The sequence below is a fragment of the Poecile atricapillus genome, chromosome 1 (assembly GCF_030490865.1).
Source record: "Poecile atricapillus isolate bPoeAtr1 chromosome 1, bPoeAtr1.hap1, whole genome shotgun sequence".
Taxonomy (NCBI): Eukaryota; Metazoa; Chordata; class Aves; order Passeriformes; family Paridae; genus Poecile; species Poecile atricapillus.
This window is the reverse complement of record NC_081249.1, coordinates 164,561,299-164,579,575: the sequence shown is the minus strand read 5'-3', so window position 1 is coordinate 164,579,575 and position 18,277 is coordinate 164,561,299. Positions and strand designations below refer to the sequence as shown.

Genomic DNA, 18,277 nt, shown 5'->3' with positions numbered 1-18,277 from the left:
GTGACCTTTCTATTAGTTTCATCTATTTCTGTAGCTCTAGGAACACAACCATTTTATAATATGCAACTGTAAAAGAACAGAGCGGAATTTTATGTTGGAGACTTGGCAAATCAAGATTTACTTCTGTATAAATTTAAAATTTAACCATTTTCCATCAACTAATCCGTTGCAACTGATCAGCGTAAATTCCCTTGGGATCTGAAACCTAAATATTTTTTAGCTCATATCCAACAGCCTGGAATAAAAATATTGCAATTGCAGCTTACTTTCATTTACACTTTATGAAACTGACACGAAATCAGTGTAAAATTGATTGGGAAACAGTGTTCAGACAACAGTAGGTACAGACCAACAGTTTTGTTTCAAACAGGAAGAAAGTATTGACTGGGTTTTGCAAAAACACTGGGTCAGTATTTTTATTATTAACTTGGATGATGGAACACAGGACACAGTTTTAGGTGTGAAGATGATTTCAGGCAGTCAGGGTGGCAAAGATGCTGATTGACTAGGATTCAAACCAATATGGATACAGGAAAGAGATCTGAAAAAAAAACCCAGAAAAAATTCAATAACAATCCATGAAAGCTGGTACATCGGAATGATCACCTGCATAATTGGAGGCACTATAGTTTAGGTAACAGTTTGAAAAAAAAAGAATTTGGCATTGATATCATGTGAAAAAATAAAGATGAATCAACAGTATTTTAAACTAGCAAGCACCAGTCCAGAAACAGGATAGTTAGGTAAGATGAAGAAAATAATAGTGCTACTCCACGCTCTATTAACAATATATTTTCTCTGTCACTATATCTCATTTTGAGCACTGTATTTGAAAAGAAAAGTGATCAAGCAATGAAGCACAATCTGGAGCATGGTAGAGCAATGGTAGAAGATGTCACATAAGGAAGGGGATATTTCTAGCCTGAGATAGCAAAGACTGAGATGAGATATTGTAAAAAATACCGTCCTTTCAAAAAGGAATATTCTGTTCTCCATATTCAGCAAGGTTCAAATGCAAACAAATGTGCCTCAGCTGTAGCAAGGGAGAGTTAAATTAAGCGTCCGGGAAAATGTTTAAAATTAAGATGCTCTGCAATAGGTTTGCAATAGGTTGCCTGGGACAACTGTGAAATCTCTAACACTGGAAATTCATTAGAAGCATTACAAAATTCTCCATTTTCTTACCATTATGGGCTGTGGATTTGTGGATTCTAATTCTTGCTATTGCACAAACCTATGACACGGTGCAGAACAAGGACCAAATCTTCTGCAAATAGGGTGAAATATTTCTGTAGTTTTGGTTGTTCATGCACAGAGCCTTAAAGCCTTTGGCATCCAAAGAAGGTAAAAGAGCAAAAGGCAGGGATAGAACCATGAATAAAGAAGTTAAAATCCTGGTAGATTAAAGGGATCTTTTTTTTAAGAGATGCTAAAATATCACAACACTTGCTGTTTACACTTTGCATCTATGTTGCAATCTGAGGAGGTGTAAACTCAGTTTGACACCTTCTCAGCTGATGGGGCATTCAGAACTCTCTGTGCCTTGCTTGCTTTTCCTCCTGACTTGCTTTGTGTGGTATACATACCATGGTATATTTGGCCAACAGAAGAATTTCATGAACCAAGAAAAAAGATAAATGGAAAGAAAAAAAAGAGGAAGAAGGGTCCTGCAGGTGTGGACTGAGGCCAGAAAGCTGAGGGAAAGAACAAGCTGACACAAGCAGTCAGCACAGAACAAAACACCCTTGAAAAACTGCAGGAATTTTCATGGAGAATGTGTTATTTGTTGGACCCTTTTTTTCAGCTGAGGAAATGAATGACTACCAAACAATTCTTAGAGATAATAATCTGGGTACTTTCAATTTTAAATTGGTCTTCTTTAGAAGTAGATTATTATTTTATAGGCTAAAAAATGATTTCTGGGCAATAACTTATTGCAGAACACAGCACTGCATGAGTAGAATTAGCATTTGAACAGTTGGTGGTAAAAGCAAAGCAAAAGGCTAGTCACATTTCTTTGGATTATATTGTAAAGTGAAATTAATTCTTGTGCAAAATGCCAGATAAAGAATCCAGAAGCAAAGTCTCCATTGATTTCAGTAGAGCAGAATCCATTCCTGAGTGAGAATTCAGCCAAATCCAATGTGTAGAGCCAAAGCGTCATGGGTTGCTTTCCAAAAGAGTAATACCCCTGCTTAGGAGGCTAGGACAGATAGATTGACCTTTTCAGTCTCTGCCATCTCAAATAAGCCTGCCAACAATAATGATACCTAGAGATCAAAATACCCATCTGCTATTTTTGAGGCTGAGAAAAGCAGCTGTCTGGATGCTATTTACAAAGAAACATGCTTAACTTAGAGTTAAGTATCTGCCCAAATGCAAAGGTTCAGAGGAAGGCCTATCACTTTCTCTTGCTAGGGAGAACCAATAATGAAGTAATGTTCATTACTTCATGCAAGAAGGGCCCTGTCAGTACATTGTGAACAGAGTGCTGAAGAAACATCACCCAGAACATTACAAATATACACACTGAGATGGGCAAGAACTAGTAGGCCTGCTTTAGAAAAGGGTGACAGGATGGTGTTGCAATCCTTCTCCCCGATGGGACCCCTCTGTCCCACCCCCCGTGGTGCGAGCCTGCTCGTCTGAGGGCACAGGCGGCGGAGGGGGTCCTGCAGTGGATACAACACGGACTCAAAATATCTAGACACAGGAGGCTCAAACTTGCTGAAATAATCCCAGGTTTATTGTCTGTGTTCCATCTGGGGCAAGAGAGACCGAAATACTCTGGGTCTTATCTCTTATACCAGGGGGCAGGGGTGATTAGGGGATGCAGGGAAGTCACAGCCAATGGGAAGGGGGAAGGGAAAGAAGGTTTTTAGGTAGGAACTAACATTACACAAGCCAGAGGTGAGTTTTACCCTTGGGAGGTACCAAGATTTTTAGATGCACTACAACACCATGGCATCCAGAAGCATCTTCTGTAGTAAATTATTCTGTGCCTCTTTGAACTGATGGTTCTGGACAGCATTCCCTCTGTCTAGTTCTGGCCCTAGGCACAAAGTGCAGACCACAGGACACCCAGGGGTTAATGGCCAGCAATTGCTGCTACTGCAGCACTAAGGGCTCTTCTGGACACTACTCAGTGTCTCCCTAACCATTGCAGAGATGAGAACAATGGTGACTCCAGCCTTTTGAATGATAACAAACTTAGAAAAGCAACCACTGCTCAGACCATCAGCTCATTGCTTCATTTAAACAGATGACCAAATACAACTTTAAAGTTCTTTCATTTGAGCTGTGACTACTCACTAATAAGATGAAAACTCGTTGGTGAGCTGCAAAAATTAGTTTGATGTAAACTTGAGTTAGGATAAAGAAGAGGATTTCTGCAGCTCCAAGCAATACATGTAAAGGTTATGTAAGGTCATTTTCATTTTTCTTCATAAGCATCTTTTTCTTCTAAAGATATCAAAAGGTAAGGTTAAGTTTTCTAAGATAAGACAAACAGAAAACACTGACAGTGTTCTATGGCTTTAAAAGGGGGAATAGCTTTGAAATGGTATTTCGAAAGGTAACACTTATGAAAACTGATCCATCTTTCCCCTCTGGGAACTCCTACATGTACCTAATAGGAAATCCATTTGAGTCCAGAAATTGCACCCTTGCTTGGAAAAAGATGATTCTGCCTCTTATCAAACTTCCCCTTTATAGAAAATTACACAGGCTGTGGAAAATAATATTTCACATAAAACATATTTCACTATTTTGCCTCTCAAAATATTTTCAAATTTATGTATATTCTATTATCACAAATATTTCCAAATAATGAAAACTGAAGACACAGAGTGAAACTGTAGAAAACCAAAATAGAAGAGTGTATGTATTCCACAGGATTGTTCTTAGACTTACTTATGCTCTTAAAAGTCTGCAGTGATGTGATTTTTGTCTGGTTTGACATAAAGCAGCTCTATAAACACAGTCTATATCAACAAGCTTCTGACTACTTGGACATGAAGTGTCATTCTTTGTATTCACAGTTTCTCTTAAGTCTAATAAAAAATAAGACAATGTTGGTCCACCTTGATGAGCAATGGCTTTAATTTTCCTAGTGAAATGTGGCCTTTTAAGCAATAAGCAAAGTATTGTGTAGATATTGTTACCAATGGATATTTGGAAATTAAGGAGTAGGGAAGGGATTGTATTCTTATTTCCTGGATTAAGTAAAAATCTACTCTGAACATTCTCAAACAGACACATTGTACTTGTGTATTTGGCAGTATTTTCTGCCCAGAGGAAAGAAAACACTTGGTGATTCTCCACAGTTTGTACATTAAATTAGATAAAATAACTTTTGCTACTTCTTGAAGAATCTAAGAAAGCGCTGTGTTAGCCCAGTGTTAGTAGCCTGAATTAAAATGACAGAAGATTCCAACTGTATTGCTTGGAACTGCTAACCCTTCTCTAAGCTAAGGCTCACTGAGATTCTGTTCCCAGCATGGGGACATCAAGGGGTCACACAAAAGTTCCACTTCCACAGCTGTTGGAGAGGAGTCATCCAAACAACTTCATACCCTCCACCTCCAGAGAAACTTTAGTCAAACATAATGTTAATCAAGAAGCTCTTTTCCCAACCTGACCTCTTTCTCTTGAAAAATTCAGTCAAAGAAATGGAGCTGGTTTATTTTTTATGCCTAGCCCAACCTTTCCTTTGTTCTTCAGTTTGTAAATGTGTCAAATATAATTAAAACTGACAAAGGCCAAGATTAAATCAAACAAAATGTGAACACTCTTTGTGTTATTTGGTTGACGCAAAGCTCTCACCATAAAATGCTTTTAGATAAATTAATTCAGCTATTAGAGTGCTGCAGCACTGAAACTTTGCTCCAACTGTTTGAACTTTTCAGGGACACTGTCAGGTCATCTTAGATTCAAAACCTAATACATGGATGGGGTTCTGAAATCGGCTAAGGGAATCAAGTACCTGACTTCTACTGAATGTCGGTGTGTGGTGGGAAGTAAATTGACTTCCAGCAGGGATTAAATGCCTTTGCAGAGTCTATTCATGTCCTTGCAAAAGAGACCCATGTCCTTCATGGAGATAAATGAATGTAACTGTTTTCACACCCACCTACCAGCAAAGTGCCTGATTCACACATTTTACAAAACCTAAACTAGTAAGAAAACCCTAAGAGCTACCTCTGCTTTTATTTGATTGTATTTTGGTTAGCACTAGATATTTCCTCTCAATGTAAACTAATTATACACAATATATTATATTAAATAATGATATTATTAAGTTGCACAACTATGAGTTTAAATTTCAGCTGATTATTCCATTACAGTCTTTCATTTTCAGCCTGGCAGGCTGCAACCTGCAGTTTAACCCACTGATTTTAGTGGTACTCCTGGCCCTTTAAAGTGCAGATTCAGAATCTCAATGCATCCAAGATTTTCCTCCAAACATTCTTGCTTTAAAAACCTCACCCCCATATCTCAATAGCCACCATGAAAGTTCATGGCAGGCAACAGAGAAACTCAGTAGTTTTGAAAATATGTTTCTGTCTTGTTGATTGAGATCTTAGTGTTAAGCAATACAGCATTAAAATTTACACAGCTTTGAAAATAGATCCCTGGCTATCTCCTTAAATTCCTCATTGCTACTTTAAAAAGTAATGCGAGAAATGTGATGTTATCTGTATTTTTAGTGTAATTTACTTTTCACACTGGATGGGCATTTGTCACTCCCATGTTAAATTCTGATCTTTTTTGGTATGTGTACATTTGTATTTCCACTTGTTTTGTAAATTTAATACCTTGATACTACATTATGAACAGAACTTTTGGGGATTTCTCTCTTCAATGCCTTTAGAAAAACAACTGTAGTAGTACAATGGGACTGTATTCAGAAATTTCTCTCTCTGATCTTAAAAGTCTTATTTATCCACAGATATTCTCTAAGAATTCTACAGTCCCCTTGGCAAAGTCATTCAATGTTGAGTGTGGCTGCCGTAAGGGGAACTCAGTGACAAAGTCAGAGGTCTCTTAGGGACAGAATGACATCATGGTACAAGATGGCACAGGGACAGAATATACTGGTCCTTCATCTCTGTCAATTGACATCTGAATAGAGATGATTAGTGCAGCTATTCCCTTGTTATCTTCAGCAGATATAAAATCCAACCACAAAGCCAGTGATCTTGCACCTGACACCTGGGTCATGAAGAAGGCAGTGCTTGAGTGAGCAGAAGGTCAGGGCTGATCAATGAAAACAGAGCTAGCATACACCAAAGATCCCTCACAGCCTTGTCAAGTCTCTTTGATAAAGACTATTTATTAGTCCCTTGCTTTCATAACCATAGATGTTTTCAGACCTATTGAAAATAGCTGACAAAGATTCCTCTGTGGTGATGAGAAACCAAGGCTGGTTACCAGAAAGAATGGAACAGAGCAACACAACTGTCTCATGTCTTGAAACCATCTGAAGACCCTCTTAGTGATTGCTGAAGCAATGGGTTAAGTCCTATACTATTTCTGATAGCTGGCAGAGGAATACATCGGTAACAATGAGATCCTAGGGTTACAGGCAGTGAACAAAGGTGTTTCTGAATGAATTTGGAAAGAAGGCTTCAGAGCAGTACTTCTCTGTTTTTATAGCCAAGTATTTTTATTCAGTAAGATTGAGACATGGAAGGTCTTGGGATTAAAAGAAAAATAAAGAAAAAAAAAGTGCAACAGTGTAATGGATCTTGGTATTATAATTTTATCTGAAATAGTTCAGTGGCAATTTTTGCTAATACATAAGCTCCCCTCAAAAACAAATAAAACTGCTTTTCTCATAGAAGTTAGAGTTTGGAAGCTGATTCAGATTTTACATGGATGCAAATATGAAGGGATACTGTTAAGACTACTCCATTGCTTCACAGATGAGTTGACAAATTTCAGAATTTGGACTGATAACTTCAGCTTAAAGCTTTCCTTGTAACTAAGAATAGCAAGATTTGGCTTTAAATCAGGATTTTTACCCCTAATAATATCAAAAGAGCTTGCAATTTTTTCACTAGTTAGGTACATTTGTTGAATATCTGGGGTTAGCTTATTATATGAAAGGATTCCAAGCTTTTGTTTTCAAATTCAAATATTGATAAAATGAGTATAAAAATGTTATTCTACAATATTAGAAATGTAAGTAAAAGAACTTTAGGCCAGAATGAAGAAAAAGGCTATGATATGAATTCCTAATACAAATTAAACTGGAGAGGCTATCTGCACTGTTCTTTATGAGAGAACTATATAACGACGTTCTAAATTTCCTAATATTGAAGTATTCTGAAAAGCTTTCCACCTGTGAGAAAACATTTTGTCCTGATGCATACACTATTCTTTCCAGGGGATGGGGTCCTTTGTGACCAATTCTACTTATTTACACTGTAATATATTGTTTCACTTTAATGTGCTGTATGTTTAAAGGAGAATCAGGAATTCAGCCCAGTCGTCCTTACATTTTTGCTAGATTTTATGTTAATTTAATCCCTTATTTCTCTAGCTAACTAATACGAAGTATGATTTCACCGTCATTAAAGATCACTTCTTTTCCTGTTTTCATGATCTTCTTACTGTTATTATTCTTCTCATTGAAATTTCCTTTGTAGTCCTAATGAACACTCAGAGCATTTCATTGAGAAAAACAAGGAGGTAAAACATTTTCTATTTCCTTAATCAAGACCCTGTCATTATTATCACTGCAAGCCAGAGAAACAGATGAAGAATGACAGAGTTACATGAAAGAGAAAAAGGACACTGCCAAAGTGTTTCTGTGATCACAGTCATTTATAATAACACCCTGGATGCTGGCATGACAATCTAATTGCATACTAAAGCCTGTTGTGTAAACTTAAATTACTAGTTGCATTGCACAATGCTGATTCTTCAGTCACAATTGAGGCGAATATGAACAAAAATTTGGAAAGTCTTTGATTGCTATTGTGGAATAATTCGTACCACTCATCAGTAAGTCAACTTTCAATTTAATTTGACATTTTTGAAACAGAAAGCCACAGTGATTGATTCTAGAATAAAAAGTATCCTTGGAAAAGAATCCTATTTTGAAAATGAAGAAAAGGAAACAGAAGTAGGATAAATCTTTATTCTATCACTTCTGACAGTATCCTCTTATAGGAAAGACTAAATAAATTCTAAAGGCAAAATTCTCTCCCCATTCACATTACAATAGCTCCAGAACATACCTACCAACTTTCATACTATTTTCCATTAAATTAGATCTGCAGTATTATAAAGATTGATTCATTTTTTGGTCTCAGATAAGTCACTTCCAGGAAACAGGAATGAGAGTAAGACAGAAAGCTCCAAATAATCTCTGAATTAAGAATGTGTTTAGCAGACACGCTTGGTTTCTTCCCATCCCGCAGATTTCTTATCTTGAAATCTGTATGTCACATAATGGGGAAGAACAGGACATAGAAATTTTATCTGAAGGCTAAATTAAAATCCTCCTGCAGTAACCTGCTTGAGGAGCAGAATTATGGGAAAGAAGGAAGGCCAGGACTGGTACAATGCAAAAATATTAAGAGAAAGCCCCCTAAAAGTCAAGAGGTCTTCCATCAGGAGGTATGCTCTTCACATCATCCCACCCTCTGGTGGTGCTCTCTCCCTAGCTATTTCACTTGATTCCCCTTGTTTCAATACCTGGTTGAAATGGTTCACACTGTTTCACTGCTATTACTGTTACTATTTTATCTATCCACACTTGTCTCTGCCAGTCTGTTATTCATAATTGCTAGGGCTCCAACTCCACCAGAGAATCCATTTTGCTTCGAATTAGAGCTCATTTGCCTTGGATACCCATTAGCAGTTTCTGACAGCTGTTTTTGCATGATGGCCAGTGAGACTTTATTGGAGGCCAGAAAGTCTTTCATGGAGATCATCTCTCCTGACAGACGGCGTCCGTCTGTGTCACTCTCATTGACAACATCAGTCTCGATGGAGATGTTTCTCCGGCTGCGCACGTTTCCTGGCATTACCACATTCCTCCGTGAACGAAATAATCTTCTTTGGCATCTGTGGCAGCACTTGCAGGCCAACTTCTTTAATATCCAGTTTATGGACTGCTTGATGACAATAGAGATCACATTAAATAAGGAATAGATGCAGCACACCCCCATGAGTATGAAGACAAAGTTGCCAAAGCGGTAAAGGCCTTGGCTGTCATACCTGACGTTCTGGCTACTGACCAGATCACCAAAACCAATGGTGCTGAAGGCCACAAAGCAGAAGTAAAGTGAGTCAAAGTAACTCCACCCTTCAATCGGTGTGTACATTGCAGAGGCACAGCAGGAAATTATGAGGGATGCTACACATAAAATCAGCATAACATAGTACACAGAGGGCTTCCAGCCCGCCAGGCTGTCCACCTCAGACGTCCCCGAGCCGCGCCGGCTGTTGTGAGGGAGAACCCCTTTCCTCCTCAGCTGTCTTTCGTGGCAGGACTTCATGACATAAGCTATGACAGTGATCAAGCGCTCCAGGAACAGGTTAAAGAACAAAATGGTCCCTGCACATCCTATAAGGCCGTAAAATATCAGAAAAATTTTGCCTCCAACGGTGGCGGGGGTGGTCATACCAAACCCTGGAAGACAAAAAAAGAACAGTTGATAAAAATAAACCTGTAGGTACCATGTTAGGACTTCCGTCACGTGCAAAGCCGATGAATAGATAGCAAATCCTTGGGCTACAGCTTAGCTTTGATAAAAAATACATTCTCCTCAGATGTTACCCACTTGTGCTGGACTATGTCTGAGCTGTAAGGGCAAGGAACACATGCCAGCATTTCCTCCAGAATTAGAATGAAACAAAAAGCAGAACAAAACGCATGGACAGGAAAAGAGTTTAGAGGAGGTCTGAATTTTGGTCTGGTTGCTAGGTTCACTCTTTCTCTCTTTGTGCTTTGGATTGCTTCCAGGCTTTGAGGTTATCACAGCCACTTTCTTCTGTCTTATGCTTCTCTGGACCATAGCTCTGTCCCAGGGGTGGCTCTTGCCTTCCAGAGATCCATCTGCACCAAATCTTTGTAAGACACGGTGAAATTTCTCTGAGGCTCACTTGACTCCTGGTGTTAGTGTAGGTGGCACATCAGCACTCAGCACCCAGCACTCAGCACCCACTGTAGCCTGGCTGTGGAAGCCCAGGCTGGGAGCACACACCAGATGACATAGCCCCTGACAGGATCATCAGCCTCTCATGAGTGTCCCAGTAGGAATTAAAGATGCCCTGCATCTGACTCAGCTGTCTGTCAGTCATTATCAACCCCTTTTTAAATTACCATTGGTGAAGTTTTCTATTTCTCTATGTCCTACTCCACAGCTCAAGTCTGAATGTGGATCTTGTCAAAGTCTCCTCTGGTCTGATTGCCTGTCATGGGACCTCTCAGGCCAGAGGTGCTTCAGTCTACTCTCAAATATTTCCCATCCTAAAGCCTGAAAATAGTAATTTTGTTTTGGTTAAAGCTGTTGATAAGACAATCTTGCTTTAACAAGATACAACTAAAGAAAAAAAAGATGTCCAGGACATCATTGATCAAATTGGAGTAACACTCATGACAAATCGTTGCTGGTGTTTCATTAGGATTATGAAAGGACTACATAACTGACCTGACCAACTAAACAAAAATTTTTCTGTCCTGTTGACAGGACAGAAAAATCACTGGAGACAATGGATTTTTTTCTTTCTCTTTGTAACTATGAGATGCCAATTATGAAATAAAGACATTAGGCTCTGAGAAAGAAAGGTAAACATAGCCAGTATGATACACTTGTATTTCAAAGACAAGAGCATTGACCAGAGCAAAAAGACCATGTTTTGACCAGTGTCAAACTGCACCCCTCTTCCCTTCGCTGCTGATCTGCTGCCAGCACAGATTCCTCTCTCACTCCTGTGCTTCTGCCTCACAATGTGAAGTGTCAGCCCCCACCTTCACCCCTCCAGCTCGAGCCCCACTAACAACAGTTCCAAGCATGGGCTCTCCAAGGTCACTGCACTTTTGCCTGCATACACAATCAAAGATCAAGTGGTCCTACAGGAGGCTCCAGCCTCCTCATTAAATTTCTGTGTTAGAGAGCTGAACTGCAGCTCTGTGGTGTGGAAACAACACGACACGTGACAAACCACAGACAGAATGTTCTTCACTTCAAGAACTTGTTCCTGTGTTGTCTTTGGCATACAAATATTTTCTCTTGCTTTCTACCCTCCCTTTCTGTTCCATGATTTTATCCCTCTATAATTCCAGTTTTAATGCTTATTCTTGGTGCAGGCTGTCTTATATGCAAGTCATGACCTCCACCCTGTGGACAGATACCAAAAAAACAATGGACAAGAGGAATCTCTCAGCAGCTGGTGAGATCTGCCCAAAGAAGCTGGGGGGAGAGAAGTGAGGGGTTACCATGTCCCTGTCCTGCCCTTCTCCTTGAAGAAGGGAAGCAGCTGTATGGCGGGCAGAGATGGAAAGGTGGGGAGCCCCTGGCACAGGGTGAACAGCATTATGGACTGGTAGGCATCTCCTACAGCATAAAACGAATACTCTGGAAGAAGAAATGCAGTTAAGGCTCACACTCCCAAGGCAGTTTTATGCCTTTGGGCTGTTTCCCACAGGTCTCTCTCAGGATCCTGCCACTGACATCATGGCCAGAGCCTGAACTCCTCAGGTTGCTTCCTTAGCTGAGTGAATTTTGATGCTGGGTGTGTTCTGTCACCCACTAGCAAAGGTTTACAAAGACACTCAATAGGCATTTCAGGGAATCAAGGTTATCATGGTGTTACTCACCCACAGTGAACTGTGAATAAATGACTTGGTGAGAAATTAGAGCACCAATGTGACCCATATAGCACAACAGTGAAAGAGCAAGAAGTTACATTGTAGGCTGGGAAGCAAACACAGAATGAAATTATCAAATTGTATAAAAGAGGAAATAAAAGCAGTGGCTGAGACTTGGAGACTATTTGAAAATACAAAATTGCTACTTGTGATGAAGAAAAAAAGGAAAAGGACACAACTGCAGGAAAAAAATGCCACTGATTTTATGGTATGAGAAACTGAGAAAATGCTGATTAAGTTAAGTGAATTTTATTTTACAAGTTGGGTGACGTTTCTTGAAAGAACTGTTTCAAGTAGCAATTGAGATTATAGTTAATCAAGTGGAAATCAAATCACTCTGGATTGGGAAAATAGAATGTTTTTAAGGTACTAAAAAGTGTTTCAATAAATTTGTTAGACATGTCTGCAGATATGGCATTGGATTATCACCACTGATAGAAATGCATGACAAATACTAACTTTATCAGCCCAGCAATGAAGGCAGCATGCTTATAAATTTCAGGATGCTATTTTGAAATCAGTATAATACTGATTTGCCTGTGTCCCATGATCCATTGACTTTATAAATTAGTGTGATCTTTGTTAATATTCAGCTGAGCTGAGCAAGTACATTCCTTATACTTAAATTTTCCTCCAAATATTGTGTTGGTTTTTTTTTTTCACCTATTGCTTAAGCAAGAATTATGGGGTTTTTTTGTGAATATTCATGTTAATTCTGAATTTCTCTGTAGCAGATCTACTTTTTTGGAAGTTGGAGGAAATTTAAATTCAAAGTGGAGTCACCAAAACTTTTCTAAACACTGCACACCTCCTATGGAAAACAAATTTTTAGATTTTGTTTTGGCAGCAAAATTTTTATTATGAAGTCTGTACTGCAAAGCACTCTAAAGTTCACCTTTATGTTCAGGTTATATTGTGTGGATATTCCAAAAGTACACACTTATATTAAAAAAAAACCAACTAAAAAGGGAAATCACATAGACAGCATAATATAATCATGCTTCATTACTTCTTGAAGTAAGAACTCGGTATAAATGGAGAAAAGCGAGCAGCTGTAATTCTTATCAATAGCCAGTTTGATAAGAAGGACTGAGGTCCAACAGGAAGTTCTCCTAAAGCAAAATCCTCCAACAGCAAACAGTGAATAACATCAAGGAAATATTAATCTCAATCTAACAGTAAAAAGATTATATTGAAATCTAACCAGAGGAAAGAGGCATCAACTGCCTATTCCAGGCTAGTATTGGTAATTTCATCATTTCTGTTGCAAACTGCTCCAGTACTACCAACTGCTGTGTTTCTCATGGGTCAATACCCACATTCATCTCCCTCTGCCTGGTGACACATGGTTTGGCATTTTGTGTTTAATTCTGGATGTCCTAACATTAAGGTTACATTAATTAAAACTTCAGTTTTCATTATTGGTGCACCTGGTGCCATGAAAAAGTATGAGAAATACTTCAGCAGTCCTAATCCCTCATGAACGAAGCCTGGGGCGTCCCATATAGCATGTGTGTAGGGAGACTTGAACAGAGGTATAGATTTCACAGTTAATTTTAGATCACGCAGTTGGGTCTTTTTATTGTTCTGAAAACTATTTCTCTTTTCTGAGAAGCCTCATTTCCTTTCTGAATGTGTGCAGTTTACTGCTCCCGCCCCTCCCACAAAGAGGAAGTAGATAGAAAGAGGGGGCAACACTATAGCAACAATGAGTCATTGTGATGTTAGAAACATAAATATCAACAAAAAACAGCATTCCAGTTTAGCCTACAATGAAAGCTCTTTGTCATGCTCTGTCTGTATTCCTAATGTATTTTATATTTATTTCTTTTTCTCTGTCAGTTTGGTTCAGACACTCATTGGAGAAATTATGAATTTCCAGTGAAATAGACAATGGATAATAATTGAAGTTCATGATAGGTGTGAACCAAACTAGATAGGACAAAGACTTTCAATTGCAGTGAAAAAAAAAAAAATCAAGAAAATAGTAATTAGTAAAGAGAAATACAGGAAGTCTTAGATTCCTGCAAAGATGCTGACCCTCCCTTTTTCAGACACATTCTGTACTGAACTATCTACATAAGGATGTTTTGTACTTCTAAAAGAGACAGAAGAAACAACTCTTAACAGAAGCTGTACTTCAAAGACTTTGTTGAGAAAATGTCCTGTACTTTACACTGTTCCAACAGTGTGCAGGCTCCAATATTTTGGCAAAATTCACTTCTGCCATGATAACTCCTCTGGTGCTCTCTGAGAAGGATAAGTACTCCTAACAAAACTACTTCTGCTGGAGTAATTCTCACCTGTAGACACTCTTGTAGGAACAGCTACAGACTCTCAAATCTTGTCATGTTTCTGCCTTCATGACACTGCTATGTCAGCAAGCTTATAAAAGAGTCCTGTTGCAGAAAGGAAGGAGGACATCAAGTCCTTCTTTCCAAAAAGAAAAGAAAAAGACTCATTTCTGTGAAGACTTCCACTGTATGAGAGGACATATTGATGGATGGTGCTGTCACAACTACCTGACAGCAACAAACATGCACTTAGGTCCAATTTCTGGTATGAAAAAATACCTTTAGTGTTGCTGATTTTGCTAAGTCTACGCACAAAAGCACACACAGACACACACACACACACACACACACACACACGCATGCATGCAGACATCTCTGATTTCCCATCAGTGGAAGATCAGTATCTGAACTGTGTGGCTGTCTGGTGAGATCTACATCCATGCATGTGGTCTTAAACAACAATTTTAATATCTTGAGCTTGTTTCTTATGAGGGAGGGAGAATGAAACCTTCCTTTAATGCAACAATTATTTGACAAAATAATATTTTATTGGGACAGTCTAGGGTGTGGTATCATTTATTTAAATGTTAAGCATTTGTTAAAATGCTGTTTTCTTGTGGAGATGGCTAAGTGGTGGGGAAAGGCTCAGCCTGCCCAGGGAGGCAGGGATACATGGCTATACTAGCATTCCTTTGTGCTCTGTGCTCTTCTGTTTCTGGATTTGTCTGCCCAAGCAACCTCTGCACCTCCTGCTCAGCATCTCCAGCATTCCAGGGCTGTAAAACCTGGAAATGTCTCCAGGGCTATTTGAGCTGAGTCATAGCACACTGCTATGATGAGTGCTCAGCTGCTTGGTGACCTGGGACTTGCCCTGAGGGCTGCTGCTGCTGCTTCCATCTGTGCCAGTGTGCACCTGCTATGTCCTGCACAGGCAGGATGAGAGGGATGTAACCTTGTGCAGACCTCCTGGCAGAGTTCAGTCCATTCGAAAAGGACAAACACTGATGCTGGAACTAACGGTGTAGGATGTCTTGATGAAACAACACATATGAGATCTTTTTCCCTCTCTAACTTGTTTAGAGATTTGTCACGCACTCTTGACACTGTTTCAAGAAGACTGAAGGGCTGGTTAGAGATAATTATTTGAGAATGCATGGATGCCGTGCTCAGTCTGTGCCATCACTGGGACAGAAGACTTGTGTAAAAGAGTGGGCAAAACATTTCTTGCCCTCTGAGGAAAGGCTTCTGTAAACCCAACCCTGTGACAGAGATGTAGGTTAGTGTCACACCAAGTGTGTAAATGGGACTTCAGGGTTAGAAACAGCAAAACCTTGGGCTTTCACTGATTTGTTCCGGAAGGCATACGAAAAACTGGTTTTGTGTTAGTGTGTGAGGCAATGTCTCTATTTAACAAAGCAAAGTTGAGCTCACAGAGTCATTGTTAAACCCTGTCTGGAGAGCTGGATGCATGTTACTGCCCTTCTCTCATTTCACATATGGAAACTGCATGTTCTGCCTTGAACCGAAACCTACCTTAATAAAACCATCCAATGTTAAGGAATCTAAAGGACGTAAGTAGAAGGAATGTTAAAGGGACAACATTAAATGAACAATGTCATCAAAAAATCAGTTTTAATAGACATCTTGAGGGGTCTGTTGACACCTCTGTTATCATGCCTGTGTAGTCCTTAAAGAATACATGACTGTAATTTTCATTATTGCAAGATTTTCACATTGATGGAAACCTTGCCATTCTGTTTTATGTAATTAAGGTTATTTTTTTTTAAAGTTCACACCAGGTCTTCTATAAAAAATATACACAGCCTTATTAAAGCTACTGTGTGACCATAAATTCCATGTATAAATGTTTTATGCCTAACTTCAGGTTTCTGTTTATAATTTTATAATATATATTATATATATTATTTATAGTCTGTTTATAATTTTTATGTAGTTCTAGGTCTAGTGCCTTTCCATCATCTCTAGATAGATTTGTACCTCTGTACAGCTTTTGTGTTACTATAGGGACAGAACAAAGTTCATTTTTGAAACACCTTATTACTATTGTCAAACTAAATAACTTGTTGAACACTCAGTTAAAGGTTTTATTCAGCCTTAAAACATATAAACATTTATCTGGTTAAATAATATACATTGAATAGTAAGTATAGTTTTTTTATTTAATATTCAAACATATTTTCATTTTAGTATGTTATATGAAAAGGCACTTTTCATGTGCCTGGCTCTAAGACAACCTGAAATCCTGTGCTCAAATGTGCCTAACAGCTTCTGCCTTTATATGGGTACAGTAATACTGATGAGTGGTAGTTCTGTGGGCAAGATTTGTACACACACACACACACACACACACACATATATATACATATATATACATATATATACAAAACTGAAAAATATGCAAAATTACATCTGAGTCACATACATATACATATATAGAAATCTTCCTTTTTTAAAATATAAACATTTCTGTTGAATAGTCTACCTTACTAACAAATAGCAGTAACTTCAAACCATAATTAATTTTGGCAGGATAATAGTTTATATGAATCATGAATCTAATTAACACTGTTTCAAGAGTTTATTTGCAGTCATTCAGTCTGTGTAAACATAATAACCCTATCATGGAATAGGAATGAAGTATTGTGTACTCATCAAGCTATAAGTTCATCTACTCTAAAATTTTCCTTTTTAAATCATACAAAGCTGCAAATACTTCAAGAATTTTCAAAGCTTAGTTTAAAATTGCTTATTGTTACTTTATTGCTGGCATGCACAGCTTTTCTCTGGAATAATGCTTCAGCACGTCCTCTCATTTAGTGATAAAACTATGGGAAATAAGGCAAGCTTTTTGCCCCCCTCAGGGGAAAAAAACAAGTGGTGCCTGCTTGAATCCTCTTGGTAATCTGAGTTTGGGGACATACTGTTAGGCACATCTCAGTGGAGGGGATTTGGTAAAATTAAAGTTCTTCTCTGGCTTTATACACCAACAATTTTAAGAAACAATGTCACTTGTGATTCAACTAAAGCAAAAATGTCTCAGCTGTGAGTATTAAGCTCAAAGAAGTAAAGTAAAGAAAAAAAAAAAATCTGCTGTATTACAGAATGTAAGTAAGCTGGACACAGATAAGAACTTATTTTTGGTAAGCTGAAGAAACACTAAATGTTTGTGTGTGATTACATTTTTCCTAGCCAATTTCCAGCCTTATCTGGATGTCAGAGAGGAAGTTTGGTAACCATTGCTTTCAGAAACACCATGTGCCAAGAGCTTCAGCATTCCTATGTCCCAGGAAACAAAAACCTCACCCAGAAAATTAAGTTTGCCTGATGCTTGGATACATCAAACTTAAGGACAGATAAAAAGATCATGTCATAAAATACAGTACAGATACCACTTTAGTTTCTTGGAAACTGACAGAAAGTCACAAAAAAGCTAAGAATAAAAGGAAAAAAAAATCATAGTACTCATACAGGTGCCTCTACAAATATGAAGCAAAGCCTGTGAAGTCAAACCGTATAGAAAAGGCTGTTTGTATTGTGTGTCATAAGGATTTTGAACTATTCCATATATATTTCAAATAAAAGCAGAAGTTTTATATTAATATTGTAATTAAAATTAAAAAAAAAACCTAGCAGATCATGACAAACAACAGTATTAGAGATTACAGTGAATATTCATCACTGGACAACTGGTGATGGAGAAGTGACAGATCTGAGAGTGGTTGTGATGAGCATATGATGATAAACTTTGGTTTTATTAACTTCGAATTTCTTATCTGTTAATCTGTGTCTCAAAAGTCAGAAGTTTGAAGGGGGAAAAGGCTATTTCTCATTTTTTTTACATTTTGAAAGCAATCATTCTGGGGTGGGGGGCATTGATGGATGGACACTTAGTGAAAAAAATCAGAGTTTGTCAAGCAATCATAGAATTCCCCAGGAGTCTGTGTTGGAAGGGGCCTTCTAAGATCATCTCATCAAATCCCCCTTTCATGGGCAGGGACACTTTCTGCTAGAGCAGGTTGCTCAACCTGAATTATGCTGGGCTTCTCCAAAGACTATACTACTTACCAAAAAAACC

The 18,277-nt window shown here is 38.3% G+C and overlaps 1 protein-coding gene across 2 annotated transcripts in view; it reads right to left on the bottom strand.

The window, feature by feature from the left end:
* Positions 1-341: 341 nt before the first annotated feature.
* KCNK13 (potassium two pore domain channel subfamily K member 13) overlaps positions 342-18,277 on the bottom strand; it is a 57,704-nt gene continuing 39,768 nt past the window's right edge. The window contains exons 2-3 of one of the 2 annotated variants that reach the window (XM_058829716.1): positions 8,707-9,646; positions 342-541 (exon numbers count right to left, since the gene is read on the bottom strand). In XM_058829716.1, the coding sequence (XP_058685699.1) occupies positions 8,754-9,646 (893 nt within the window). In that variant the 3' untranslated portion in view covers positions 342-541; positions 8,707-8,753. Of the gene's footprint in view, positions 542-8,010; positions 9,647-18,277 lie in introns of those variants that run through there. The other variant, XM_058829715.1, reaches the window with a different exon arrangement.